The 13,550-nt window shown below is 37.9% G+C and overlaps 2 protein-coding genes and 1 pseudogene across 2 annotated transcripts; 2 read left to right on the top strand and 1 right to left on the bottom strand.

Annotated features, from left to right (window-relative positions):
* Positions 1-332: 332 nt before the first annotated feature.
* LOC113296699 (triacylglycerol lipase SDP1-like) lies at positions 333-5,192 on the top strand. The gene is made up of 3 exons (XM_026545014.1): positions 333-2,322; positions 3,495-3,638; positions 3,893-5,192. The coding sequence occupies exons 1-3, from the start codon at positions 904-906 to the stop codon at positions 4,868-4,870; spliced, it is 2,541 nt and encodes an 846-aa protein (XP_026400799.1). The 5' UTR covers positions 333-903; the 3' UTR covers positions 4,871-5,192.
* A 417-nt stretch (positions 5,193-5,609) lies between these two features.
* LOC113294345 lies at positions 5,610-9,298 on the top strand (annotated as a pseudogene).
* Positions 9,299-9,702: 404 nt separating this feature from the next.
* Positions 9,703-11,468, bottom strand: LOC113296698 (AFP homolog 2-like). Its single transcript, XM_026545013.1, has 2 exons — positions 10,687-11,468; positions 9,703-10,593 (listed from the first exon to the last, which is right to left on the bottom strand). The coding sequence occupies exons 1-2, from the start codon at positions 11,393-11,395 to the stop codon at positions 9,842-9,844; spliced, it is 1,461 nt and encodes a 486-aa protein (XP_026400798.1). The 5' UTR covers positions 11,396-11,468; the 3' UTR covers positions 9,703-9,841.
* Positions 11,469-13,550: the final 2,082 nt, after the last annotated feature.

Below are 13,550 nucleotides of genomic sequence, written 5' to 3'. Positions count from 1 at the left end.
TAATATATATCTAAATCTAAAATACATTGTATAACATTAAACTACTGGATATGAATTTTAGTATAAAGGGTCTTATTAAGATTCAGGAATAAAATCTAAATAAATGGGGTCTATCAATGACATCCCACGTAGGATTTTTTTGACCTACGGTCAGAGATGCTCTTGGAAGGAAAAAAAGACGTTGATGCCACGAGTGACTTACTAAATCAAAACGATTATAAATTTATAATCATCTAATCCAGATTAAGCTTAATAATTTAAGCAAACTCGTGTTAGTGGGACCAAATATCTGATCCATATCTACTCTTCTGTCTCTGTTTTCTACTGATGATTCATACCCCACGTCACCGAAACATGGCTTCAACCTTCAAATTTTATCTTCTCCATCTCTTTCATTCAATTTTATCGTTATTTAGAATCCCAAAGTCCTTGTCTGACACACACTGAATCAATCAAATAAATCTTCATCACCATTCAAACCTTCTATCTTGTTCTCTTCTCTCCTCCATTCTCATTACTTCTTCTCTGTTTTTAACCAGCTTCACAAACATATATATATAACCCTTTGTTTGACCTTTCTTGAGGGTATTTTCAATGTTGAGATTTGCACGTTTCGTCTCTACTTTATATTTTTGTTGGTGTCTTATTTTTGAAATTACCGAATTAATTTGATTTTGATTGATTGATTCTGGGATATCCCTATACGCTTCCAAAAATTTGTTCTTTTTTGAACAGAAACGCAATTTGAAGATGCTGGATTAAACCCTTTTATTCAATTGTTACAATTTTTTTGGATTGAAGTTAGGGTTTCTTCAAGGGAGGAGAAAAGGGGGAGATACAGAAAAAAAAAATCATAAAGGTATTTTTTTTTCTCTTTTGGGTTAAGTTTTGAATCTTTTTTCTATGGATATTAGTAATGAAGCTAGCGTTGATCCATTTTCAATTGGACCATCATCAATTCTAGGTCGAACAATTGCTTTTAGGATTTTACTGTTTAGCTCAATTTCACAATTAAAGCAAAGAATTTATCGAATTTTATTGATTTGGTTGAGTAGATTTAAGAAAACTGTGTTTCCTGTGATATCATGGTTTCATCCTCGAAACCCTCAAGGGATTTTAGTCATGGTAACATTAGTAGCTTTCTTATTGAAAAGATATACAAATTTAAAACAAAGAGCTGATTTAGCTTATAGAAGGAAATTCTGGAGGAACATGATGAGAACAGCATTGACGTATGAAGAATGGGCTCATGGAGCTAAAATGTTAGATAAAGAGACTCCCAAAATGAATGAATCTGATCTTTACGATGAAGAATTAGTGAGGAATAAGCTTGAAGAGTTGAAACATCGAAGGCAGGAAGGGTCTTTAAGGGATATTATTTTCTGTATGAGAGCTGATTTGATTAGGAATTTGGGGAATATGTGTAATCCAGAGCTTCATAAAGGAAGGCTTCAAGTGCCCAAATTGATTAAAGAGTATATTGATGAAGTTTCCACTCAGTTGAGGATGGTTTGTGATTCCGATTCTGAGGAGCTTCTTTTAGAAGAAAAGCTTGCTTTCATGCATGAGACTAGACATGCTTTTGGAAGAACAGCCTTGTTGTTGAGTGGCGGTGCATCTCTGGGTGCTTTTCATGTCGGTGTAGTGAAAACACTAGTTGAACATAAACTTTTACCTCGAATTATAGCAGGTTCTAGTGTTGGATCAATTATGTGTTCAATTGTTGCTACCAAGTCGTGGCCAGAGTTGCAGAGCTTTTTCGAAGATTCATGGCATTCTTTGCAGTTTTTCGATCAAATGGGTGGGATTTTTACTGTTGTTAAGAGGGTAATGACACAAGGAGCTGTTCATGATATTCGGAAGTTGCAGGTGTTGTTAAGGAATTTGACCAGTAATCTAACGTTTCAAGAGGCTTATGATATGACGGGCAGGGTCTTAGGTGTTACAGTTTGCTCTCCAAGGAAACATGAGCCTCCCAGATGTCTTAACTACTTAACATCTCCTCATGTTGTTATATGGAGTGCTGTGACTGCTTCTTGCGCATTTCCTGGTTTGTTCGAGGCTCAAGAATTGATGGCAAAAGATAGAAGTGGTGAAATTGTTCCTTATCACCCTCCATTTCACCTAGGACCCGATGAGGCTTCCAGCCTTCCTGTTAGAAGGTGGAGGGACGGTAGTTTGGAGAGCGATTTACCCATGATACAGCTCAAGGAATTGTTTAATGTCAATCATTTCATTGTTAGTCAGGCCAACCCTCACATTGCACCATTTTTGAGGCTGAAAGAGATTGTGAGAGCTTATGGAGGAAATTTCGCTGCCAAGGTAAATGTTCAGAATTATTTTAAAAGTTCTAACTCATTATTGATATCCATACAACGTATTCATTTATTACTTCACATTTTCCTTTATAAGTTGGTCAGAATATGAAATGGACTGTGAATATATGACGCTCATTTCTTTTCTGTATTTATAAATGTAATACTTGAATGAAAGGATCCATGTCAAGAACTTGATATTGATCCCTTTTAGATCGACTGATAGTGGTGAAGGGAAAATTGCTGTTCTATTGCCATACATGGAGAATTTAGTGGAGAATTCATATATTATCTGACTAATCTGGCTGCTTATGTACATGTGATGCTAAATATGACTAACTTGAATCTCAAAAGTAGACAATAGAGTATTGTGGTTGTTACAAAATTGTGGTCTTTTGGCGTTTCTTCATATCAATATTACTTTTTTAGTATAGAACTCCTCCACAGTTTGTGTATTGAAAAAATGTTTGGTTTGAAGGAGAGGTATCTATGTAAATTGGGTAGGGCTTAATATCCATAGTGAGAGTGTATGGAGCCTCTCGTGGGTTTCTATATAGTAAAAAGTAAATGACATGAGAGTGCAGGTGGCCTCATCTCAAACTTTTCATTATATCAGAAAATTATAGGAAAGTAAATGACACGAGAGTAGCATCTCAAATATCTGTCCTGATCGTAAGACTAGTCCATTTTTCACCTATGTTCGAAATTCTCAGTTGACCTGTTAGATTATGCAGATGGCATTAACAATACTCTGATTGAGTGCATGCATGTGTCCCTGTTGCGAGATTTTTTCCCATGCATGAATTTATCTGTACATTAGCCAGTATGTGGACTTATCGATGTACATGTTCTAGCACAAGTATGATAGCGTTGTTTATTACTCCCTCCGTCCCTAATTAGATGACCTATACCATAAATAAGTGGAGTGATAGATTAGTATTATTATAAGAAATATGTAAAATTTGATAGCCATATTTATATTCATTATAGGTGTTTTAAAATGCTTTCGGATGATACAAAGTTTACGAAAATCCGTTGTATAGTTTGAGAGATAAATCATTTCTAAATTTACCAGTAAATTTTAACTAGGTCATCTAATTAGGGACGGAGGTAGTATCTTTTAGTTCTTTGGTTTATTGAAGTGAACATTAAAGATAATTTGCATCTTTATTGCTGTAGCTTGCTCATCTAGCTGAGATGGAGGTAAAGCATAGATGTCATCAGCTATTGGAACTTGGCTTTCCTTTGGGTGGATTGGCTAAACTTTTCGCTCAAGATTGGGAGGGTGATGTCACTGTTGTTATGCCTGCCACACTTGCTCAGGTAAGGCAGATATTTAACACAGCTTTCAAGTGAATTATTAAGTTTTGGTGTACTAATTATTAATATTGGGATTTGTCATTAACCCGTATGTGTATCAGACTAAAACCGAGCAATTCCTTGCCTTTCATATTGAATTCTCGTGTTCTATATTTGTTGACTGCAACCCTTGGTTTGACCTAAAATCTTTGTCACGATGAATTAACCCTCTTCCTTTTTTCTTTTTTTTTTGATTCTTTATGTCTTTGTCTTTTCAGTACTCAAAAATTATACAGAACCCATCTCATGTGGAGCTTCAAAAGGCTGCCAACCAAGGCAGGAGGTGCACATGGGAGAAGCTTTCTGCAATTAAAAGCAATTGTGGCATTGAGCTTGCATTGGACGAATGTGTTGCCCTCCTCAACCACATGCGAAGGCTCAAGAGGAGTGCCGAGAGAGCCGCTGCTTCACATGGACACGGACTAGCCTCCACCGTTAGGTTTAATGCCTCCAAGAGGATACCCTCATGGAACTGCATCGCTCGTGAAAACTCAGCTGGGTCCCTCGAAGAAGACGTCATTTCCGAAGTTGTATCTCAGATGCAAAGAGCAGGTGGTGGGTCGACAAGTAGGAATTTCCGTGTTCACCGGAACATCCATGATGGGAGTGATAGTGATTCAGAGAGCATTGACCTTAATTCATGGACAAGATCTGGTGGGCCCTTGATGAGGACAGCATCTGCAAACAAGTTTGTGGACTATGTCCAAAATTTAGATGCTGATCCAGAATTAAACAAATCGTCTTGGATTAGGGGGGAGGATGAGGTCAAAGGAGTGACAGTGCCACCAAATATCATCATTCAAATGGTTAGTAGGGATTCTTATTATCAGAGTAGTTCCAGAGTAACCACGCCAGACCGAAACCCTGAGATTGTTGACTGGGATCAGCGTGTGGATAGCAGTGTCAACAGAACTTCATCCGGTACTTCTAGCATTACGATTACTGAAGGAGATCTTCTTCAACCTGAAAGGATCCATAACGGAATTATCTTTAATGTTGTGAAGAAGGAAGATCTAGCAGTATCTCACTCAGGTCATGAGTCCGATACTTACCACAGTTCATCTCCCAGCCCTGCGGCTGAGTGTGTTCAGCTCGAGCCTCTAGGTAAAGATATGGATTCAGGTTCAACATCTGAAACTGAAGATGAAAAAGTGGTACCTGAAAACGGCCAAAGTGATGAAACTGATCTCAATTAAATTCAGGTAAAGACCTTTGCAGAAATACGCCGACAATTATTTCTACGGCTGAAGGAGTTTTTCTTCTTCATTTGTTTCATTTTTTTGTACTTTGTATGTCAATTTAAAGTGGTTTTACATCTCCACACAGTTAGATTAAGATGCTGCTATTTCGGGGAAAGAATAAGCAGGATACCAGGCTCCCCTGTTAGATATATATATACATGTAATGTAGTTGTTGGATACAGGCAATATCCCCGATGTAAAATGATACAGACAAACAAAAACTGCTGGAAAATGTAAAAGCGTTAGCACTGTAAATCTAAATAACATTGTTTCTGAAGTTTTGTCTTGCAAAAAGACCTGGTATGATCATGTTCTATACCTCACAAATTGAAATGTTCAAGTAAGAAGGCAAATTTTCCTTCACCATCACCTCAGAAGCAGAATGAGTACACTTTAAAGGGTTTCAAGCGTTGGCAAATCGACAAAAAAAACTTGGACTAGCTTAGGAAAAGAGGCAATGAAAAACATAAAAGTTGAGGCACCCGACCTCCAACCCAAGGGGCAAGCAAGCCGGCCAAGCTTGCAGCACGGCTGGTAACGTCAACGAGGTCTAACTACAGATCCTGTACGCATATAAAACAAAGACAGTTTCTAAATCCACACCATGTGGGACTAAACATTTGTAAACTAAATAAAACACACTGAAGTTTGAAACTTTAGACAAGTGAAAATTTTAAATTAGGAATGGTTTTGTATGATTTCTCTCACTCAGATTTGGAAGAACGGAAATGTTTGATTGGAGTGGTGATTTCTTTTCTACGTAACTCTACTGATAGTATTGTGATTGAACAACTACAGACTCAACTCTGTGTTTACATCAAAGAGTGATGATGTGTATTCCGAGAGTGATGGAAAAGAGAAGCGAGAGCTTCAATGGAAGATTAGTATTCAGCTGTTGTTGATTTACAAGGAGAATCTAATGGAATACATGTAAGGTGAAAAACAAGTTAGCATTTATTGTTTTTTATGGAATTTTTTCGTCTGATTTAGAATTCTGGTTTCTTACCATTTTCCTAATTTCCTCTAATTGCTAGGGTTTCTTTAATTTTCTTTCCATTTCTCCAAACTGTATTGAATTGCCCTAAAATGTTACTAATAAGGTTTCGTAGTTTCTTAACCATAGTTTTTGATGATGATGAAGAGTGTTAGATTTCAGTAGCAGCAGTTTGACGAAATTCTGGTGTATGTCTTGTGTAGGTTGTGGTGGCTCTGGTGCAGGTGGTGTATATCACCTTGGAGATATCAAATGGTCCTCAAACTGATGCCCACCAGTAACAACAATCCAAGTCCTTGCTTGCATTCTAACCAATGTTATTTTACTGTTGTTAAGAGGGTAATGACACAGGGAGCTGTTCATGGTATCCGGAAGTTGCAGGTAAGGAGTTTAACCAGTAATTTAATGTTTCAAGAGGCTTACCATATGATATGACGGGTAGAGTCTTAGGTGTTACAGTTTGCTCTCCAAGGAAACATGAGCCTTCCAGATGTCTTAACTACTTAACATCTCCCAATGTTTTATATGGAATGCCGTGACTGCTTCTTGCGCATTTCCTGGTTTGTTCGAGGCTCAAGAATTGATGGCAAAAGATAGAAGTGGTGAATATTGTTCCTTACCACCCTCCATTTCACCTAGGACACGATGAGGCTTCGAGCCTTCCTGTTAGAAGGTGGAGGGATGGTAGTTTGGAGAGCTTACCCATGATACAGCTCAAGGAATTGTTTGATGTCAATCATTTCGTAGTCAGGCCAACTCTCATACTGCACCATTTTTGAGGCTGATAGAGATTGTGAGAGCTTATGGAGGAAATTTCGCTGCCAAGGTAAATATTCAGAGTTGTGTTTTAAAAACTCATCACTATTGATATTGATACAATGTTTCCATTATTACTTCACATTTTCCTTTATAACTTGGTCAGAATATGAAATGGATACGATTCTTTTTTTTTTCTTCTCTATTTAATATGTACATTATTTGAATGAAAGGATTCATGCGGAGCTACAATAACTTGATTTTGATCCCTTTTAGATAAAGTGATAGTGCTGAAGGCAAAATTGTTGTTTGAACGCCATACACGATGTAAATTCATTTGAATCTCTAAACTAGGCAGTACAGATTGTGGTTGTTACCAAAGTATGGTGTTTTGTATTTCTTTCTTCTTGTGAATTTTAGTTTTTTAGTATTAAAACTCCTCTCCAGCTTGTATATTAGAAAGGTCTTTGGTATGAAGGAAAGATGTCAATGTATTTTGAGGACGGCTTAATGTCCATAGTGAAAGTGTATGCAACCTCCAACGAGTTTCAATATATTAGAAAGTAGAAGACATTTGAATACAGGTGCCAATGTCTCAAATTTTTCACTATATCAGAAGATTATAGTCTCGTCTTAAAGTTAGATGACATGAGAGTTGGGAAGTCTCTCTGTCCTTTTCACTTCTTATTACTCCTTATGTTCACTTTTTCCAACAGCTCAAATCTGGGATTTTTTCCATACCTTCCTAGAAAAAGGAGGGTAGCATCTCAAATACCCGTCCTGATCAGAAGATTAGTTTCACTTTTCACATTTGTTGGCTATTCTCAATCAAACTATTAGATTATGAAGGTGTCATCAACAATACTCTCACTGAGTGCATGCAAGTCTCCCTGTTACGAGATCTTTTCCCATGCATACTTATATCTTCACATTGGCCCGTATGTGGACTTGTTGCTGTGCGTGTTCATTAAAGACAATTTGCATTGTTTATTATCTTTTAGTTCTGTAATCTATTTTATTATCTTTTACTTCTGTAATCTATTGAAATGAACATTAAAGACAATTTGCATCTTTATTGCTGTAGCTTGCTCATCTAGCTGAGATGGAGGTTAAGCATAGATGTCATCAGCTATTTGGAACTTGGATTTCCTTTGGGTGGCTTGGCTAAACCTTTCCCAAAAGATTGGGAGGGTGATGTCACTGTTGTTATTCCTGCCACACTTGCTTAGGTAAAGACAAATATTTAACACAGCTTCTAAATGAAGTATTAAGTTTCAGTGTACTGATTTTGGGATTTCTCGAGAACCCTTATTGTATCAGACTTATCCGTACTGATGTTTTTTAAAAAACCATGCGTCTTTCATAATAAGTTCTAGTGTTCCATATTTGTTAACTGCAACCCCTGGTTTGACCCTTTGTCATGATGGATTAACCCTCTTGCTTTTTCTGTTTTTTGCCTTTTCTGTACTAGAACATGATACAGAACCCATCTCACGCCGAGCTTCAAAAAGCTGCCAACCAAGGCAAGAGATGCACATAGGAGAAGCTTTCTGCAATTAAAAGCAATTGTAGTATTGAGCTTGCATTGCACGAATGTGTTGCCCACGTGACCTCCTCTACCACATGCAGAGGCTCAAGAGGAGTGCCGGGAGAGCCGCTGCTTCACATGGACACGGATTAGCCGCCACCGTTAGGTATAAGGTCTCCAAAAGGTTACCCTCATGGAACTGCATTGCTCGTGAAAACTCAACTGGGTCCCTCGAAGAAGATGTCATTGAAGTTGTATCTCAGATGCATAGAGAGGGGGGTGGGTCCACAGGTAAGAGTTTCCGTGTTCACCGAAACATCCATGATGGGAGTGATAGTGATTCAGAGAGCATTTAGATGGGGGATGAGGTCAAAGGGGTGACGATGCCACCAAATATCATAATTCAAATGGTTAGTATGGATTCTTATTATCACAGTAGTTCAGAGTAACCATATCAGATCGAAACTCTGAGATTGTTGACTGGGAACAGCGAGGGGATACCAATGGCATCAGAACTTTATCTGGTACTTCTAGCATTACGATTACTGAAAGAGATCTTCTTCAACCTGAAAGGATCAATAATGAAATTATTGTTAAGGAGGAGGGTTTAGCAATATCTCACTCAGGGCATGAGTTCGATACTTACCACAGTTCATCTTCCAGTCCTGCCACTGAGTGTGTTCAGCTCGAGCCTCTATGTAAAGCAATGGATGCAGGTTCAACATCTGAATCCAAAGATGAAATAGTAATTCCTGAAAGCAGCCACAGAAATGAAGCGGATCTCAATTAAATTCAGGTAAGACATTTTTGCAGAAATATAACGACAATTAGCTTTAAGGCTGGAGAAAAAAAAAAAATCTTGTTTCACATTTTTGTAATTTGTATGTCAATTTCAGTGGTTTTACATCTGGACACCGTTAAGTTGAGACACTGCTATTTCGGGGGAAATGTAAAAGCGTTGGCACTGTAAATTAAAATAACATTGTTTCTGAAGTTTTGTCTTGCAAAAAACCTGCCAATAATCTAGTTCTCTTATTTACTTAATGATATAATAGAAGTCTCACTGGACATAGTCCTATTCTCAGAATTGTAGGCACATGCATTTTTATCTCATTTTGCAACAATTACGCACATACATGGTTTGCCTGGAGATGGGAGTTCTTCTTTGCAAGTCAGTAAATTTGCGCATATTCTGTTTGTAAAATATGGTTTTTCTACAGTATACATGAATGGTGGAGTAGACTTGCTCAGTTTTTGTTTGTTTTTTTGCTGAGGATGATACAGTTTTACATAGCACATTGCCATTTGTACTTGAGATGAGAATTAGCAAGGCCAAAATGGAAGAGTTCTGGGTTATTGTCCCTTGTTATAGTCTGTCATTGCACTTAGAGCCAGGTTTTCTCTATGGTAGGGTAGATGTTTGAAAGAAAAAACAAGCAACAGTAGATCTTTGAGGGTTTCACACCCCAAAACAAAATCTACTAGTATGCAGTAACAATGGAGAACAGAGCAAAAACTAATTCTTCCCTTTTATAATGCATAAGATAAATACATTTGAACGAGACCCAAATCCATAACAAAAGGGAGAAACAAAATTAGATGTCAAAAAACCTAAAAGAAGACAACAAGTTACAGTAATATATGTTTATCAGCCGAATGGGGATGGAAGCACAGTAATGTGTTTCAAGGGTTGAGAAACATCAGTTCTTCCGGCATGTTTCACAAATTCAGCTGGAGAAAATGAGCTTCCATGGCAAACACACACTATGCTAACTTCTGCATTGGTATACCTGTACAAGAACCCTGTAATGGTTTTCCCATTAGGTCCATCTCCAACAGTCGAAACGCACGGCATTTTCGGTAACGATTTGATTTGCGGAACTTGTGCTGCTGCTTTAGGAGATTTGTTAGTTTCTTCTTCATTAGTAGTAGTAACCTTTTTCAACTGGTTAGTTTCTACATGATCAGTGACCACCACCTTCTTGGGTGAGACTGGCAATGGAGGCTTCTTGTTACAATCATCATTAGATCCCTTTGCTTGATGAGGAACCCTCGGTATCGGTGGCTTGTGATTATCCCCATTAGCACACTTCAATTGTTGAAGAGGTGGTAAGATTTGAGGTGGGAATTCTGTCTTAGATGTGTTAATAATTATGGGAACAGAGTTAGGTATTGCTATTGGTTCTTCCCCTGATTTGCTGCAGCTAAGGTTAGATTGAGTACTATTAGATGATGCTATGATCTTTGGTGTGTTCTGCTTGATATCTAAGGTTACTATCTGTGGTGGATGAGAAGTAGTAGTAATGTTTTCAGATTGAACCTGCTGTACATTGTTTGATTCATGAAGATGAGGTCGATTTAATGGAGTAGATTGTGCTGATTTCGAACTTGTATCTTTATCTGGAAATAAAATCATGACCCATTATTAATCATCAATACAAATCCAAACAGATTTGAAGCAACTTAAAAAGATGATAATCATGATAAGCTTACCAATTTGAGATGATATTTGATGATCAGAAATAACAGCAGATCCACAAGAATCAGAATCTCTAGTTTTAGCTCCATCATCAGAAACTTTATCAATTGGAGAATCTGAAAACTGAAAAGCTCTGATGAAAGGTTTACAAACAATTGGTTGAACCACATTTTTATCATCAACAACAACAGCAGTTTCAGGAGAAGAAGAAGAAGTGGAAGTAGGTGGTGGTGGAGGAGGAGGAACCCAAAATGGCATCATTTGATAAGCAGCAGGAAAAGCACCAAACCCATTACTAAAAGGGGGTTGATGATGATGATAACCATATTGCATCATTGATGGCATCATCACAGGATATAAACCACCAATATCACACTTTTCCTTGTCAATTTCTTCATTTTCAGGTTTCAATTTCTTGAAGCTGCTGGTCTGTTCATCATCATCTTCTTCATCTTGTTCTGCTCTGTTCATCAATTTCTCTCTACCACCATTCTTTTTAATTTCTCTCTTCTTCCTAGCTTCCTGCCTTCTCATTTTATGAATCTCCCTCTTCCTTTTCTCAAGATCTAACCCATTATTATCATTTTCAAGAAATTTCATATCAAACGCTAATGATGCTTTCTCTTGATTTGGTTTCTCAAATTTCTTAAAACTCCTCCCACCACCAATTGATAACCCTAAACTTAACTCAATCTCTTCATCATTTCCCTCTATAATCTCCATTATAACTCCTTCAAGATCTGATAATCAAAATTCAAAAACCGAATAAAAGGATAATAATTGAGTGTTTTTGTTTTTCAGACTGCAAAATCTTTTTGTTAGCTAAAAGGAAACTTCAAATAATAAACAATCTCAAACGCGGGAAACCTAACACGTGTCGAGAGACGAGGTTGCGGGAGATGACTAAGCGACACGTAAATAGTAAGACGGATTCAGCGGAGATGGTTGGAGTTGGGGAATCTTATCCTCCGACCGATTCTGTGTCGACGTGGATTTAAAAAGCTGTTCCTTTTAAGACGTGGCTAGTTTTTGCTGTTTCATAAAACTCGACTCCTAGGTGTTGCGAGATGTCATTCATTTCCAACGTACAAATTCATAAAGCGGGAGTGCTTTTGTTTATTCGTTTAGCAAAACAAGAATACCGTTATAGATTATCAAATATTCGATATTAGTACCTCCTGTAGTGACAAGTGGCGAAGCAATCTGGTCTAGGAAAATTGGTAGCCAGTTTAGCGATGTTTTGATGAACCAATTGTGTATCCAAGCTGCTCTCTTATCTCGGCTTGACCTGCTTGACTCGACGTCGTCAGAAGAAAGCGCAGAATAAGACACGTTGCTGGCTGTTAGGAGAGAGTACGACTGACATCTCCTTGTTTCTAGCAGAAACGCATCTCCACGTGTCGAAATCTGATGCACTAGCTTAGACTCAGAATTAAACAGAACAGTGTTTCATACGTGGCGAACACTGAAACCAGATACGGTAGGTCCAAGATTCGGTGAAACCGACATTTCATAGGACACGCGGAAAGTGAAGAAAGTACTCTCACATTTAATTTAGCAGCTAATTTGTGGTTAGGGTAATCATAAAGGTTTGTCTGTTGGTTGCTTTAGCCGATGTTTGATTAGAAGGTACGCACGTGTTGGTGGCTTACTGGTTGTTCCAGATCTGCTTCTAATTCTATGGCACCAAATTGCTTTTGGCGATGCACTGTATGTGTACGCACGCACCTATCTCCAATTCCGACATGAACGTTCAATCCAACCACAACAGCCTACCAATAATACTTGTACGGTGTACCTACCAAAATGATGGCAAGCACCGGATATAATCGCTGGTTATTCGCTGCGGTGGATGTGCTGAAATCTTGTTCATATAGGCCGTGTTTGGGATCTTTGACTACATAAAGCTTAGCTAGGGAATTTTTTTCTCTAACTTGAGCAGGATTATCTCAAGATGTATTAATAAAGATGATGTTTGTTTTTCCGTTATATCCATCACGGGTTTATCATGTATTATGTTTGTCTCTCCATATTTTAAATATGTATTTTTATAAAATAATTATGTATTATGGATAAAATTGTCGGAGAAAAAAATAAAAACATAACAATAAAGTTAAAAAAATTGAAAATATTTTGATTAATTAAAATAACTACCTCTATAACCGTCTAACCCAGGCAAGGATATTGGTATCCTGGCTATTTTGGAGAATAGCATAACCTTGCTTTTTTAGCTTCCTAAAATCAAGGAAGATTTAGTTGTTCATATCCTACACTAGAATTAGAACAAGACAAACATAATTTAAATGTATTTTCTTAATAACCCAACCTAGGATAGGCATTTCCAAGGGGCCAAACACGACCATAATCTTCACTCTTTTCCCAATCTGCATTATAAAAGAAGGCTATTATTGGGGCGTCACACTTCAATAAAGGGATTTCATTTGGATTCTTAGTATCCAAAAAAGTGATTATGGGATATCCTAACACATATACAAAATGTCTAGATTATCTTTTAACTAGGGGTGCACATACCCTATCCATACCCGCCAACCCTACCCTACCCGCCAGTTTTTTAACCGTATCCTACCCTATCCACTATTTGGCGGGTAGGGTGGCGGGTAAAGATTTTCTTAACCGCCAGTAAACGGGTAGGGTGGCGGGTATAGGCCATATCCTACCCACCCTACCTAGGGGTGCACATACCCTACCCATACCCGCCAACCCTACCCTACCCGCCAGTTTTTTAACCGTATCTTACCCTATCCATTATTTGGCGGGTAGGGTTGCGGGTAAAGATTTTCTTAACCGCCAGTAAACGGGTAGGGTGGCGGGTATAGGCCATATCCTACCCACCCTACCCGTTGTGCAGCCCTACTTT

The sequence above is a fragment of the Papaver somniferum genome, chromosome 7 (assembly GCF_003573695.1).
Source record: "Papaver somniferum cultivar HN1 chromosome 7, ASM357369v1, whole genome shotgun sequence".
Lineage (NCBI taxonomy): Eukaryota > Viridiplantae > Streptophyta > Magnoliopsida > Ranunculales > Papaveraceae > Papaver > Papaver somniferum.
Note: the sequence above shows the minus strand (reverse complement) of the source record. Positions and strands in the feature narration are given on the sequence as shown.